Raw genomic sequence first — 15,731 nt, forward strand, 5'->3', positions numbered from 1 at the left:
TATGCTATTCTGCAGCAGATGTTGGATCTGCCATTCCAGATCTCTCATATTTATAGATGGCTAAAGCCAGTTTGCTATCTTATGGGTAACAAATATTGAGATCAGACAGGCAAAGGAAGTGTGGCAACATGGTAGAAATTTTTGGGAAATCCTAGCTGTGTACAGCCAACTGTGGTTGGCTGTACATCTTTTTGGAGAATTGATGTTTGGCCTTGCTATAAAAGGCAACACACAACGTTGCCAGATTTCCTGAATATATCACTGTGCTATCAGTGTCCCTTGCAACACTACTAGATCTGCATGATTGTCTTACAAGATGGCTCTCCAGCCCATCATACCAAAAGTGGGCAGTATGCACTCAATAGTAAAAGGAGGACTGAACCATTCACCAGTGATCCTCCTCACTAATATGATGGTTTTCTGTTCCCAAACTAACAGGATTTGTTGCTAAAATCAATACACTACCAGTCTGTAGCAGTGTGAAGTTTACTGACCAACTGCGTTAGTCAGGATTGTCTCTCAGTCACGACTAATGTGTAACGTGAAAAAAACTCTCAGAGATGGGTTCCTCATTGTCAGACCATTAAAAAAAAACTAAAATTTCTTACAACTATCTTTATAATAAGGCGTAATGCCTATCCAAAGGTGGAAACAAGTCTGTATGAAAAGTTCAGATATTCTGATGATTGAGAGGTTGAGAGTGATGGCCCCAGGGCACTCAGCACAACGTGAAAACATGACTTCCAGCAATTAGGTGTACCTGGATGATTCTTGATGGGATGGGACGGGAGAGTGAAGACCAAATCTTGAGGTGTCAAAATAACTTTCGTTATGGAATCCCAGGAGCACAAAAACCCATAGAGGCACACCAAGAACCAAGATTTGAGAGAGAGTGCATCCCATCCTTGACTTGCGCAGTTTTTTATAAGTTTCTTTTGGGTTCCAGATTGAACATTTCGATAGGTCAATGCCAACTTGCCCCCACTCTCCAATTGGTCCTCCCTCATTACGAATTATAACAAGATTGGAACCCAGATTGTGGGATGAGTCAACACTGACTGACAATTTGATTCCTATCGAAGATGTTCGATCTTAGTACTCAAATTCATCTATTGTTTTAACCTGAGTAGTTTGACTTTCTTGGAAATTTCTACAGACATGTCCTTTTATGGACATAAAATATTCATTTTTCCTTTTTTTTGTTTCTTTGTTGGTTTCTTTTTACAACATTTAATTATTGTTATAATTATTTTCTTCTATACAAAATAAAAATTTTCTTTTTGTGCACATATTCTAGACCCACTTCTGGAGTTGCTCAGCAGTTCTTACTTCTCTGTCACAGCTCCATTGCAAATAAAGCTGACAAAGTTGGGGGTGCTAATGGCAAATGGCAAGACATGTACCGGTTACCATATATGCAAATTTTCCTCTGCTAATCACCTGACAAATGTATGGAAAGAGGCAGGATTCTGTAGCAAGGATTCATTGTCTCGAGATAATGCACAAAGGTACTGTTGCTGCTGTTTGTGCTTGTCTCATGATCAGGCAGTCATCTTCCCTGATGGTCTGTCTAGGGTGTCCAAAATCTGCCCACCATGTATGTGCATCCTCAAATATCCACTGCACCTAACACCTCCACACAGGTCAGAAGAGCCTAGATGGAGGGCACTTTGGTGAAATAATCATCCTGTTTTCCTCAAGCCCAATGATGCAACTTTCTTAAATGTCAATTTGCATAATGTCTCTGACTGCATAATACAAACCTGTCTTGTGTTTAAGACCTCCAAATAGCAGGTACTTGTACACTGAAAATTTGAAACATAGTGAGCTTCTTCAATTTTTTTTTTTTTTTTTTTTTTTAGGATACCAGGAATAATAATTTTAAGGCATTCTGATGGCATTTTTGTGCAATTGGATCACAACTGTAATCATTTATACACCATCTGAGACATAACTGTACACTGAGTTTTGCAGTAAATGGACCATTCTATTTGGTTGTGTAACTTTTTCTTTGTCAATGAGTACATAATTAAACAGCAATTATTAATGTAAATATTTTCAACTGGCTAATAGTTGTTCCAACAGTATAAGAAAAATTTAAGTACTTTACTTTCTAATATTGTATTCTGCTTAATTTAAATAGAAATTATAAATTTTTGCAATTAATTTTTCAATCCAGAAATAGAAATGAATAATTGCTCAAAAATGTCTAGTGGGAAAATTTGTAAATTTCAGAATATGTAATAATATAGTAAAAAAAAAACATGAAGTGAAAAAATCTATATCTGTGAATATGTAAAAGTTCTTTAAATTTCATACAGTCATGACTAATGATAAAATATTTAAATTCTCATTCATGATTGTATAAACTCTTAGCAACAAGAATGGATTATTGATTGAAATGTGAAATAGTAGATTTAAAAACTTTATAAATATTCTTAAAATTGTAAAAAAACATCTTATTTCTATGTTTAGGTTTCATAGATTATAAAAAGTAAGACATTAATTTGGTGGTTTGATGTAATTTTGTAAATTTTGTTTCTTGAAATTTTTGAAAATATTTGAATGCAGAAAAAAATAAAAACATTTACTGTAATTTTATTTAGCCAGAAATATAAATTTGAATTATATCTAAATCAGCTGTGTAAAATTTGAATTTTTTGATTAAATTTGAAAATAGAAAGAATGCTATGTTTTAAAAAAGAATAGACTACTTTTATATAAGATTTCGATGTAACAATTAAAATTTAATGTTCACTTTATAAAATTTGGTATGACTTTCTATTTAAAATTTTGTTCTGAAACTGATTTTTATTATTTGAAGAGTTAAGTTTTTGTATTTTGTGACTTATCAAATTATTAAAATTAAAATACTAATAACAAAATAAATCAATTACCTTAATATTTTTTTTTAGGTCATTTGATTTACAAATTTAATATCACAGAAAAAGATTGGCATAGAATTAAACAGAATTTAGATTCAAAATGCCGAACAGCTTTTAGGAGAAAACAGAAAGGGATGCCTTTGACTGTTAAAGCTTTTCGTGACAGGTGAGTTAAATACACTTATTCCAAATTAGAATTTAGGTGTTGTTTATCACAAATGGTGCATTATTAGGAAGTTGATCATTTGCATTTTACATCTGTAAGTTTAGCTGAACCAAAATCAATCAAGAGAGATACAGTTGCAACAAGTTCAGAACTGCATGAGTATATTTGTGATATAAACTTCTATAAAGTTAAATTCTGATAGTTACTTAAGTCAAAAAAATCTGGTAGTTGTGATAGAAAGTTCTCGTTCCGAAAAATTAAAAGCAATAGCATTTCAACAACAGTAACAAAATTTAACAGCATCTCAAGAGTTGACAGATGACTTGCAAACCATCGTTCGGTAATATCTATAATACGTACTATATCAAATCTTATTACAAATATAGCAGAACTTGTGTGTATTTTCCTACATGGATGTAAATTTTATAGTTATGTAAATGAACTATTCATACTGAAACAATCATTTGACAATGATGACTAAATTTCCACAGATTTTATCTGGTATAGTTGATCCATAAGAGAGGTATATTTAATTTTCAAGAGTTACTAAGTAACGAACAAGGTTTTGAATCTGGCTTTAAATGTTTTGTGAGTTTCTAAACACCATAGAAAAGATTTTAGTAAAAGACTGGAAAGAATTTGGATTGTATTATCAGTTGAAAGGCTTATTAATACAACATTTAGGATAATTAAACGATTAATAGCAAAATGTAATTCATTCTATAAATAAATTTAATTTAGAATATTCTGGAAGAAAAGATCACTCTAGAGTGGACTTAAATCTGCAACTCCTGCTTATCATGCAGATGTATTGCAAATTACATTATCCAAACCTTCTTCCAATCTTTGTTTCTAGACCAATTAATTAATTTAGATATAACCATACTAATCTGATTAATATATGATCTGTTAATTAGCCTCATAGTATTCCAACAACAATCTGATTATAACATTTGATTAGTAATATTTATCAAATTGTTTATATAGCTAACAAAAAAATTTGCTTAAGTTTCTATCTTAAAGGATTTTGTATCTGCATTGAAAGTATAGGATTCATTATTATGATTCAGAAATTCTCCTGAGACTACTACTCTTTATTATGTTGATTCTGCTCTTTATCCTCTACTTCTTCATGAGACTGCTACTCTATTATGTTGATTCTGATTCAATGTTTTCATGCTTTAATAATAGCTACTTATCACATTAGTATGTTTTAGTTTAAGGATTTAATGTTTGAAACAAATTACAGTCAAACCTGTTTTTATGCGCTCTTTTTATGTGCGATTTTTTTAATGCGAATTTTTAATTTGTGCGGTATAGTTGGCGACTAGTCTCGTGCGATTCGTCATGTCTTACGTTGACTTATTATAGCTAAATAAACTTATTATAGCATAAATGCACTTATTATAGTAATATTATTGCATGAATATGCGAAAAATGAAATAATTTACTTTTTAAGTCAACAAAACACCACCTGGACAAAAATATGTAAAACAGACGATAGACCAGACGATGCAGTCAAGTGCTGACATCTGTTGTCAATAAATTCTATTTCGTACGGTTTTGAGTTATTTTCTATGTGAGACTTTTTTTATGTGGTCCCTGTTGACCGCATAAAAAAAATATTTTTTAATTGTGTTGCGAAAACTATTATTTACAGCCATTCGTGAAGTTTCGTGAGATTTTTTTTTATGCGTTTTTTTTAATGCGGTCCCTATCCCCCGCATAAAAACAGGTTTGACTGTATATGTTGATTTAAAAATAAAAGGGAAACTTTGTGGCAGTATTGTATCTGTATAAGCTTTAGTAGACACATTTGTGTTTAGATTTGCAGTGTTATTGAATTTTGTTTTCTTTTTACTAGACTTTTTCAGGAATTTTTTTATTTGTATACTTTCTTACAAACTTAATTCATTGTATTTTATTTTAAAAAAATTGTAAAAGCCCATCGATTCCTTTCAAGTGACCTTAAAAATTCATTTTAGCAAAGGAACTGCCAATCCTGGACCAACCCAACACATTTCCCAAAAATCACAACATATTTCACATTGTTACTTTCATTTCGAAAATAGTAAATTAATAAAATATTTTAATTATCAAGAACATATGATATAAATGATGATATGCAACAGGCTAAAATCAACTGGGGTGGTGTTATCATTTAATCAGTCTCTCTCCACCCAAATACCAGTAATTTACTTTATTGATTCTAATGTAAAACTTAATACAGTAGAGAGTCGTTTATCTGAATCAATTGGGGACTGGGGTTGTTTGAATAACCGATTATATACGAAAAAATATATTAACCTGTCCGATGTTGAAATTTTTCTCCGTTGCATGTCACTTTGTGTTGAATTTTCGTCGATTTTAAGCCTAACGAAAATTTTTATAATAATAATTGAAGCTATTGTATCCTTAAAAATTATTTATTTATTTTGTACAAACAAAATAAATATATTGAAAAATATAAAAAATTATACTTTAGAAGTAAATCTAGTATCAAAAAAGTTCGATTCAGCACAACACAGTCCGACTGGAAAGCGTTCGGATAACCGGTGTTCGGATAACCGGTGTTCGGATAAATGACTCCTTACTGTATATATGAATATTTTGAAAGTATTTAATTTAAAAAATCTTATTAATATTATTTATAATCTACTTTAACCATTTTTCTAAAATATATTTATTATCTTTTGAAATAAATCATATTAAATTGTTATGCTCTACTAAGAATTACTTTCTTCATTATGTGAAAAAAACTTTTTAATCTTTGTTACTATTTCTGTAAAATACAATGGAACAAATTTATGCAAAGATATGTAAATAGAAGAAGATAGATTTTATTAAAAGAGGATCAAAAGAAAAATCTGAAAATTCATTGACACTGCAATGGAACCAAGTGTATGTACAAAAGTTCATGAAGTTTTCAAATCTGTTTGTCATGTTCATAAGATAACCCTAATATCACTATATACATAAGCTATTGAATAATTATTTGCATTTTATTCTCATTAATTAAACTACATAACTTTTCCAATAAGCTATTAAACAATGTTTGATCTAGATTCAATGCAATAAGAAAATAGCATTATTATTATATTATATTAGTTATACTGTATTATTATATAAGTTATATTGTAGGTTATATAAGATATTGTAATTATTCATTACTTTCTTAATGAATTTTTTACATTACTTTAAATTATTTAGATTACCACCTTCTTACCTTCATCTGATGCCAGGAAGTGAAATGGGTTCCCCTCCTGAATCTCCATCCGTTATCTTGACAAAGTCTGACAGTGATGATTTACATTCAATTTCAGCCAATGAAACAGAATTAGGAATGGATAATAGTATTAATCTTAATCATGGTATTCCAATGGAACTTCATCAAACTGATAGTGCTTCTGTTTCTCTACCATTAAATCATATTATTGGAGGACAGCAGGTTAGAAATTAATAATTTACATTTTTTAATGTAAAATAATTGGATTATTTAATTAAATTGTAAAATTAAATAAACATACATAAAAATGGGCAAGGATTAAGAATGTATAATCATATACTCCGAACCGATTACGGTGTGCAGATAAAGAAAACAAACAAAAACAATCTGTTCGGAGTACGTGATTAACTATATCCCAGTGTGGTGAGTGGTTGTTTATTCTTTAGCAATTAAGAATGTATTTTCTTATGTGCTGTTTTAGGTACTTCACCACTGTCTCAGATAAGATTTTTAATTTTTTGATATATAATTATTTTTCTTTCTGAGGATATGTCATTTTTGTAATTTTGGCATATCATGAATATAGTAGCAATATTTTATCGTTTCCAGATTACATAAAATTTATTTTACAGACGAAGCTTTCAAATATAAAATCATCATTGTCAAGGATGGATCGTAATGATGCAGTTTGTCTTTGACATATGAGGAGAGACAGATCAAAGACTGGAATAAAAATCTTTTATATGAATAATCAGTTATTGTGCAGATTAAAAAATATGCAGTTCAGCAGTTAAAAAATTAATCAAATAACAGTGTTATAATCATCACAATTTACAATTTTTTGAAATTCTAAGAAAAATATTTTTAAAAGTATATATTAGATCCATTAGCATTTTCTTTAATCAAAAATTATACAGTAAACAACTTATCTGAGAAAATTTTTTGTCTTATAAAATGCACAGAAAGTGACAAACTTTAAACTCTGCTTATTTTTGTATATGTAATAAAAAAGAAAACTTGATATTAGGATAACAAGATAAAACTATAATTATTATTTTCAATTTACCCAATAACTGAGATTTTAAAACATGTTTTAAAAATTTCAGGTAATTCAAACAGAGCATGGAGAGATTCAAGTTGTTCATGCAACTCCAGAACAATTTGTTCAGATGCAACAATCTCAACAAATTCAAATATTTGCAGGAACAGATGTTCTGAAAGAACTACAGGATTCTAATCCTGCTGATCAGTCTTAACCTAGGTTGTCTGTGAATATTGTTTACCTGTGCACTACAACAGGAACAATTCCTTCTACCTCCTTGTGCTCAAAAAGGTTACTTTTTACACATTCTATTATATACAACGTTTCTCATTTATTCCAAACTTCTAAAGTGAAGAAAATGAGAATACAAGTGATTGATGTAAATATTGTCAATAAATATGTATAGTAGAAAAAAAACATTAAAAAAGCATTTTGCTAAAGAATTTTCTACTATATTGATACATCTCATTTTAAAAAATTGAGCAATTAAAATTTAGTTTTTCAATAAAAAAAAAAAAGAAAAACTTATATATTAAGTATAAAAAAAAGTTCATATGTAATTGAATTTATGTAGCTATGTTTATAACATATAGCTATTAAAAAAGTTATTGAAATACTTTTTGTATTTTTTCAATAAATCTAAGACTTTTTAATGAAAAATGTCAAAAATGAATTTCCCTTAAATGAAACAAAAATATAATTTCTTAAAATAAAGAAATTTAAATAATAATAAAAGCTGGTTATAACTTATAATTAAATTTTTATGAAGTAGTAAAAGACAATCTTAAAAAAAAAAAAAACACTAATAATAATTACTTAGTTTTCCTATATTATATAAAATATCAGATTTTTCTCAAATATAAATAAATATATATTTAATAATAATTGAAGAATTATTAAAAATATCTTCTGTAAAATAAACTTGGTACAAAGTTAAAAATAGATTACATTTATTTATTTTATTGAACTTTTTTAAATAGAAGAATATTTTGAATGTCATAAAAATGTTTAATTGTTTATATTGCTACATAATTTACATCATGAAAGATTCGAGCTCATGGCAATATTACATATTGTAATTCTCATGTAAATAGTACTTCTTTGTATATAATTATATATAATCTTTAAAGATAAAATATATATTTGTTATTAAGAGTCTTAGATAAATAATTTAACCATTTTTATTTTTTTAAAAATAAATATACAGGCTTACCTTGGTTAATACTGCAGGTTTGGTTCTAGCCACTATCATTCAAAAATATAGCATCTTAAAGTGAAAGACAGCCTTTTTTTCCACCTGCCAGTGCATGTAAAATCCTAAAAACATATTTACACTATCATTTGTTAAGTATACATTAGTGCTGGGCCTAAAAAATGATTCAAAAGAAAAATAATAAATTAATTAAAACTCCTGGAAACCTGCTTAAGAACAAGGTAAGCACCAAAACAACAATAAATGTAAATATAATTGAAAGTGCTGTAAAATGAAGTATCTTAAAGCAAGGTATGCCTGTACTTAAAATTTTCTGCTATGATATTACAGATAATATTAATAAAAGTAACTGCTTTATCCAGATTCTAGAATTTTTAAATGGCTTATATAAAGTCCAATTAATAAAAAATAGGCCAATTAATAAAATATAAATTAAATACACTTTCAACGTTGTGATTATAAACAAAAGGTGATTCTAAATTATTGTTGGGGTTTCTCGGTTCTGTAATTTTCTGACTGGAAAAAAAACCCATATTTCAAATTTATTGACAATGTATCAAATCAGAATAGTTCAGTAGATTGGGCTAGAAGTTCAAATCTGTGTACCTGATAAAATCTGATCATGGCAGCTATAACAATCCTGGATGTTTTGATTGATGATTTAACTACTTAAATAACTATTTTGAATAGTAATATCTTTATTAGAAACATTTTTAATACTTTATTAAATTATTCTTTAGTTTTATGTGGGACAGAAGTTAATAGAAATTATAATTTGATTGTTATCAGCTCTATATGAAATAAAAAATTGTTTCATGTAGGATTAAAAGATAGTTTAATAAGGGATTGGAAATGTTTCTCTTAAAATAATTATCTACTGCAAAGCAATTATCTTTATTAATATTGTAAAAACTGATATCTCTCTCTTATTAAACATAAAGTTTTAAATTACAATTGTGCTTATATACAAAAAAATTTTTATACTTAATTTTAAAAAAATTAAGTGTAGAAATTTTACTAAAACATCTTTTAATACTTCAATATTACATCAAATCCAGAAAGTTTTTTAATATATGAGACTAATATTTCTGTATTGTTTCAATTATCTTGTTATATTCTTATTAAAATCTATTTGAGAAATCCCACTTGTCAGCTAGCAGCCAATTTTGAGGTAGACATTTTGAAAATGCCGTCATATCCTGCTTTCTCTTGACGCTCAGAGTAAAAGTTTGTGTGATGATAACTGCACTGCAATGCCTCTCTGTCAGTGTGCAAAGTAGCAAGACAGAGCAAAATGTCATACCAGAACTATATAGTTTTTTGTATTTCCTGAAAAGTTATGCCTTTGTGATGTGGGATTTCTCAAATATCTGATTCATATATAATATAATTAAAAGTTGTGATCATAAAAACAAAGAAAAACAAAATATCTTCTTTCATCATGTCATTGTTAGTGAATTCAATTAAACATTCCATTTTCTGATTATAAATTTGATGTTTATTGTCTTTGTCAGACTTTATAATAAATTTTTTATAATAATAATGATGATAATTTTTGATTAATTAATTATCTGTTTCAAACTGATTGCTGATTAATATCACACCTGCACTTAGATCTAAACTACCAAATATTTAATGATAAGAAATCAACAGTTGCTACTTGTCACTTTATAACTAAAAAAAAATTGTTTTTCCGTATTTTATTATAATAAAACAAATAGATTTAACGTATATGAGCAAAAACAGTTTTGTAAAATGAAGCTGTTTTGGTTTATTTTAAATCGAGTTTTTCATTTTTAAATTACTACAAATTATTAAATTTAATATTTTTAATAATGATAGTCTTATCAAAGATTATTAGAATGATAATGAGTTAGAATTACTTTTTATATCATATTTTTTAGACTGTTTCTATGATCCAGTTTATCTTAATTTATATGAAATATTTTGATGATTAATTTTTTTTAATTCTCTTCATTCATATTTTTCATTAAATTTATAATGAAATATATTTATATTTAATTAATTATATTTTATAAATACATTTAAAAATTTTTTTTTCTTCTATTAAAAAGAATATTTAAATTTTTAAACTACCAATTCTACGATTTAAAATGTTGACTTTTAATGTAACAAAATTGAAGATTATTGTAATTTTATTTGCAATAAGTCCAAATTTTAAGTTTGGCCGAGTAATTAACTAATTAATTAAACAGTAAACATTCTTCCAAGTAACCAATGAAGCATGCTTTTTCTTTAATTTGTTCATTAATTTTTAAGATTATATTGGATTAATACTGTTGATATTAACTTATTGCTACAGTATATGAAAATTGAAGTAATTACAGTGCTAATTTTTTAATATTTACTGTTTCTCTTGTAATTGATATTGGATAATATAAAATAAAAAGAAATTCTGCGAATAATAAGATTATAAGAAAATAGTAATGATATATTAAACAATAAAAACATTTAATGCTTCTGTAAACATTTTTTTTCTATCTTTTATAAATTGTATTCTTTTTTAGAAGATGAGAAAGATGTTTAAATAATTTTGTTCATTTAATTTCTTGTTAAGTAATGGTAAATAAAGTGTAATAAGTTTTAGAAATAAATAAAAATTTAGTAAATGATTACAACCGAACTTTTAAAAAGTTTCCTATAAAATCTTTAGTTTTATCATGTGATATGATCAGTAAATGTTGAGAAGAATTTTTTCATTTGGTACGAAATCAACCTTGGCTTTTCTTCCTAGATATTATTGTAACTAACAATGAACTCTCACATGACAGGTATAAAACATGGAAAAAATTTTGTAATTTCTTGTGTATAACCTGCAAGTTGTTTGTGTTTAAAGTCAATATGAAAACAGGTAATAGCTATGCATTCATGCAATTTTTGCATATTATACACAGGAAACTATGATGATAGTTTGATCGAGATTAAGGGTATACATATATACTTATTTATGTTTTTGTTATGGAGATTAATGGCTACAATTATCTGTAACATGCTTCCTTTTTGAAAGTGTTAGATTTCATTTTTCTGATAATTTTATATTTTTGTTATATTATGTATGATTTTATTTACAGAATCATGAATTTTTTCATAATTTTGTAGTTTCATCAGTTATAATGCAATAATTTTTCTTCTTTAGTCAGGCTGATGAAATACAGTAAGACCCCGCTTAACGTGGGGATACATTCCTAGATGACAAAGTGCTAAGCAAAACAGCGTTAAACAAGACCATTTTAACAGAGTGAATAGGGATAGAGGAACATGCAACCAAAAAATAAGCAAATTTTACTATAATTTTAAGTTATTTTTATATAAATTTTTGCATAATAATATATGTTAAATAACACACAAACATATGTGCACAGAAATGTAAAGTTAACTTTTTGTGACAGGTCCTGGCTCTTCTGAAATTCTTGGTTTTTGCAATGAAGTTGTGTAGTTTCATTGGTCGCTTTTTTTTTCCTGTAAACAAATGTTAGTAACAGAAGATTGCATCCAAAACGCCTGGTTTTGCTTTGGCAGCCTATCAAAATCTGGATCATTCAGTACAATTTGATCAATGATTTTGGTTATCGTTACCAAACTTTTACTAAGGAAAACTGTAGAGAAATTTTTTGGGTTCTTCGTTTTCAGAATCACTATTTTTCAGTTCTACATAAATTTCTTGTTCTGTCAGTTCTTGAAGGTCATCGTTGGTAAAGCTCTTGCCAGAAACCTGCAGTGACTCCCCAATACCCTGCTCGTCTACATCTCCTGTATCGATTAAGTTGACAGTTTTGTCAACCTAACAATCAGCGATAGGCTCTTCTCGATGAGAATTCTTTGATACCTTCAGCCATAACTTCTTTCACACTCCGTTCATGCATTTCTTAATTAATTCTTGCCAAGCAAAGTCAATATTTCTTATGGCATTCATGATGATATATTTTTTCCAAAATTGCACAAAACAAACATAGATTTAATTAAGGGAAGTACAGCGTTATGACGAATTGTCACCTTTTGCTGATTGGTTTGTGTTTGGGAATAATTGTATTATATACAAATCAATGAAATATCGCATTAATTTGAATCAGCATAAATTTTGAGCATTTTTTAGGCATCAAGCAGACCGCATTATATTGAATCAATGTTAAGCGGAGTCTTAAAAAAATGCATGAATAAATTACAAAATTTAATAAACACAGTTACACAAACTCTTTTGGCATTTAAATATTTTTATTAGTACATGTTTAAAAATAAAAGAACAAAATATGCAAATAAAAATAAAAAAATAAATAATAATAAAACGATAAAAATGTGCTATAGCAAGAAGAACTTTTTATTTTTTGAATTCCATTGTAATTTGAATTTTATTTTATTTTATTTTTTGAATTCCATTGTAATGGCTGTTGATGGTCGTAACATAAGCTTATATTTACTGGAAGAGGAGATCAGACCGGAGGTCTGGATAGCCTAATTGGCAACGCATCTGCAACGGTGAGCAGAAGTTGCGGGTTCAAGTCCTACTTCAGGCCGATTCTTTTCTTCCAGTTCGTTCTAAATTATTTAATTAAATTAGCAAGAGATGGCGCCTAACGCCTACCTCTAACACCAAATTATCTTATAATTTATTATTAATATAGTCGATTCCAGCCCAAAAATTTGGCTTTGGTTGGATTATTGCAGGGGTGGGCAAGCAAGAGTTCAGTGGGAGCCGAAATGTAGGTTTTGCAAAATGCATGGGAGCTGCAGTTCTGTACTGTCGTGGCAGATAGTATGGTAAGGCGCGCAATTTTTATAAAAATAAAATTGTAAAAATAATAATAAAAAACAGAAATTAACACTTCTTTCAGCAAGAGCTGCATGTAACTCAAAAAGAGCCGCATTTGCCCATGCCTGGATTATTGCTTTAATGTATATCAGGTTGGCTGTTGACGTTTGTTTATCTTTATTGTAATTTGAATTTTGTATTGTGTTCTAGTCGGAGTCAGTTGTCTGACAAAGACAATGAAGCATCATTGAAAGTAGTAGTACATTTTCTTACTAATAAAAATATTTCAGTGCTGAAAGACAGTTTGCATAAGTCTGTTAAGTATATTGGTATCAAGTGCACTGCAGGACTTGCAAAATTTAAACTTCCAAACAAACCCAATCATGATAAAAGATAATGCTTTATTCAGGCTTCATCTGAAGTTACTTATAATCCAAGTGTTTTTTCATCTTCAGTGGTGAAATCTTTTATATTTATATGTTTAAAATATCTCAAAAAAAACCTAAAGAATAGAAGTAAAATTTCTGCATCCTATAATGAGCAGATAATCCTTTCTGGCAGCATGATTACAAAGGTGATAAAAATCAGATTTGATTTTCATAGTCTGCATAAGTAAATAACTAGAAGATAGCAGATATTTATTCATTATAGAATGTGGAAATTTTTTCAGTCTGTTCTTTGAGTTTTCAAAATATTTGATATTACCCTACATGTTGCTTTGCTCGACACTCACATTTCATTTAACGAAACCTTAAACAAACACTTGCTTTACAGTTTCTCATTTAAAAACATGGATAATTTTAATCTATGGAGCATTTTACTAGCCATTTGGCATCATTAATTAATATTTTTAGTATAAATGCAGTTCCAAATGAGGTGATGGACCTTACTGGTGCTGTAGATCTAGAAGTAAAAACATCAGAGGAACTGATGGTCTACATGTGATCTGTCATAGCTGATCAGGCTGCTTGTTAAACAAGTGATAAGCTTAACAGAGCACACAGCATGACTCCAATTGCATCCCAGAAATAATTACTATAATTGTATTTCTAGTGTTTTTATGAACTTTTAGCCATCTCTAGTAAAGTGGAAAACAGTTGATATTAGCATTGTTGTGAGAAATAGTTCCGGATTTTTCACTATTAAATTTTACTCCAGTTTTGAGGATCTTCAAAATTCTGGAAGGACAATTTTGGGTAGTTATATCTCATGAAGGGTCAAATCTAGACTATCAGTTTTTTTTGACTTTTTACTCCTGTAAGCATGGTCTACAGCTCTGATAAGGTCCCAATCACCTCATTCAGAACTGCATTTCTACTATGTTTTCTATACTATGATCAAACAGTTCAAATTTCTATGATTTTTGTAATTGGATTTTCTTATCACTTGCATAACTTGCATAATATAAACATCAGGAAATAGAATTTCTAACTTTGTCATCCTTAAGCTTTTCATTATTATTATTTTTTTAAAACACACAAATTTGTTGCAAAACAACTTTAATTCTTCCACTGAATAAAATGTTATTTCTTATGGTAAGTTTCTGAACTTTTTGCATAAAATTCACTCAATTTGTCTCAAATATTTCAAATTTGAATGTTTTCTAATAAGCAATTTTTATTGCAGAATTATCAAATATCAAGTAAACCTTAATGGTAAGAATTTTGCATATTCTAATTAGATAAATATGGGTTGGGATATCACTTGACACTCCTTAACATGTGTTGACTGTGTTCATGCTTGCTAAATGGGTGAAATTATGACAATTTTATGGCCTTAATAAGTCAGTGCCTAGCCTATATCAATTGCTTGTATAATTTAATTAGATAACTGTTATCACTTTATTCGGTCACTGTTATCACTACATAACATAACGGTATATGTAATGATTTCGTTTGAGGACTTATGACATAGTTACATTATAATAATGACAATAAAGGAAATTCCACTTCCAGCTAGGGCTGCTGTCTGTGTGGAGCTTGCATGTTTTCCCTATATCTGCATGGGATTTTTCCAATTACTCTGGTTCCTGCAATATTCAAAAAATGTACATGTATGTTAACTGGTATGTATAAATTTTCTTAGTACGACTAAGTGTATGTGCATATGCACCTTGCAATTGAATGGCATCCTGTGTATGGTTTGGTTCTTGCTCTGCACCCTGAGCAGTCAAGAGGAATTGACCATCATATAAATTCACAATGCGTATGCATAAATTATGTGTATGGCATCATTTAGCATTTGCGTCTCTCACCATACTATCCACCATCACTCACTGGATAATTATTGTACTTGTTTTCATTAATCTTCCTTATAAATATGTGTAGCCCAAATTTATTTCAATGCTTAATGTTAGAAGTGTTTGCATCTTTATTAGTTTAGTGATTTCATTTGACCAAAAATATGCTGCAGAAACTTTTGATTTTTCTGT

At 28.4% G+C, this 15,731-nt stretch overlaps 1 protein-coding gene across 2 annotated transcripts in view; it reads left to right on the plus strand.

The window, feature by feature from the left end:
- LOC136982919 (protein BANP-like) overlaps positions 1 to 7,991 on the plus strand; it is a 36,285-nt gene extending 28,294 nt beyond the window's left edge. For both annotated transcript variants that reach the window (XM_067279489.1, XM_067279490.1), the window contains exons 9-11: positions 2,916 to 3,051; positions 6,262 to 6,499; positions 7,384 to 7,991. In XM_067279489.1, the coding sequence (XP_067135590.1) occupies positions 2,916 to 3,051; positions 6,262 to 6,499; positions 7,384 to 7,533 (524 nt within the window). In that variant the 3' untranslated portion in view covers positions 7,534 to 7,991. The remainder of the gene's footprint in view (positions 1 to 2,915; positions 3,052 to 6,261; positions 6,500 to 7,383) is intronic.
- The last annotated feature ends 7,740 nt before the right edge of the window (positions 7,992 to 15,731 follow it).

This window comes from Centruroides vittatus, unplaced genomic scaffold (assembly GCF_030686945.1).
Source record: "Centruroides vittatus isolate TY-2023 unplaced genomic scaffold, ASM3068694v2 contig_874, whole genome shotgun sequence".
Lineage (NCBI taxonomy): Eukaryota > Metazoa > Arthropoda > Arachnida > Scorpiones > Buthidae > Centruroides > Centruroides vittatus.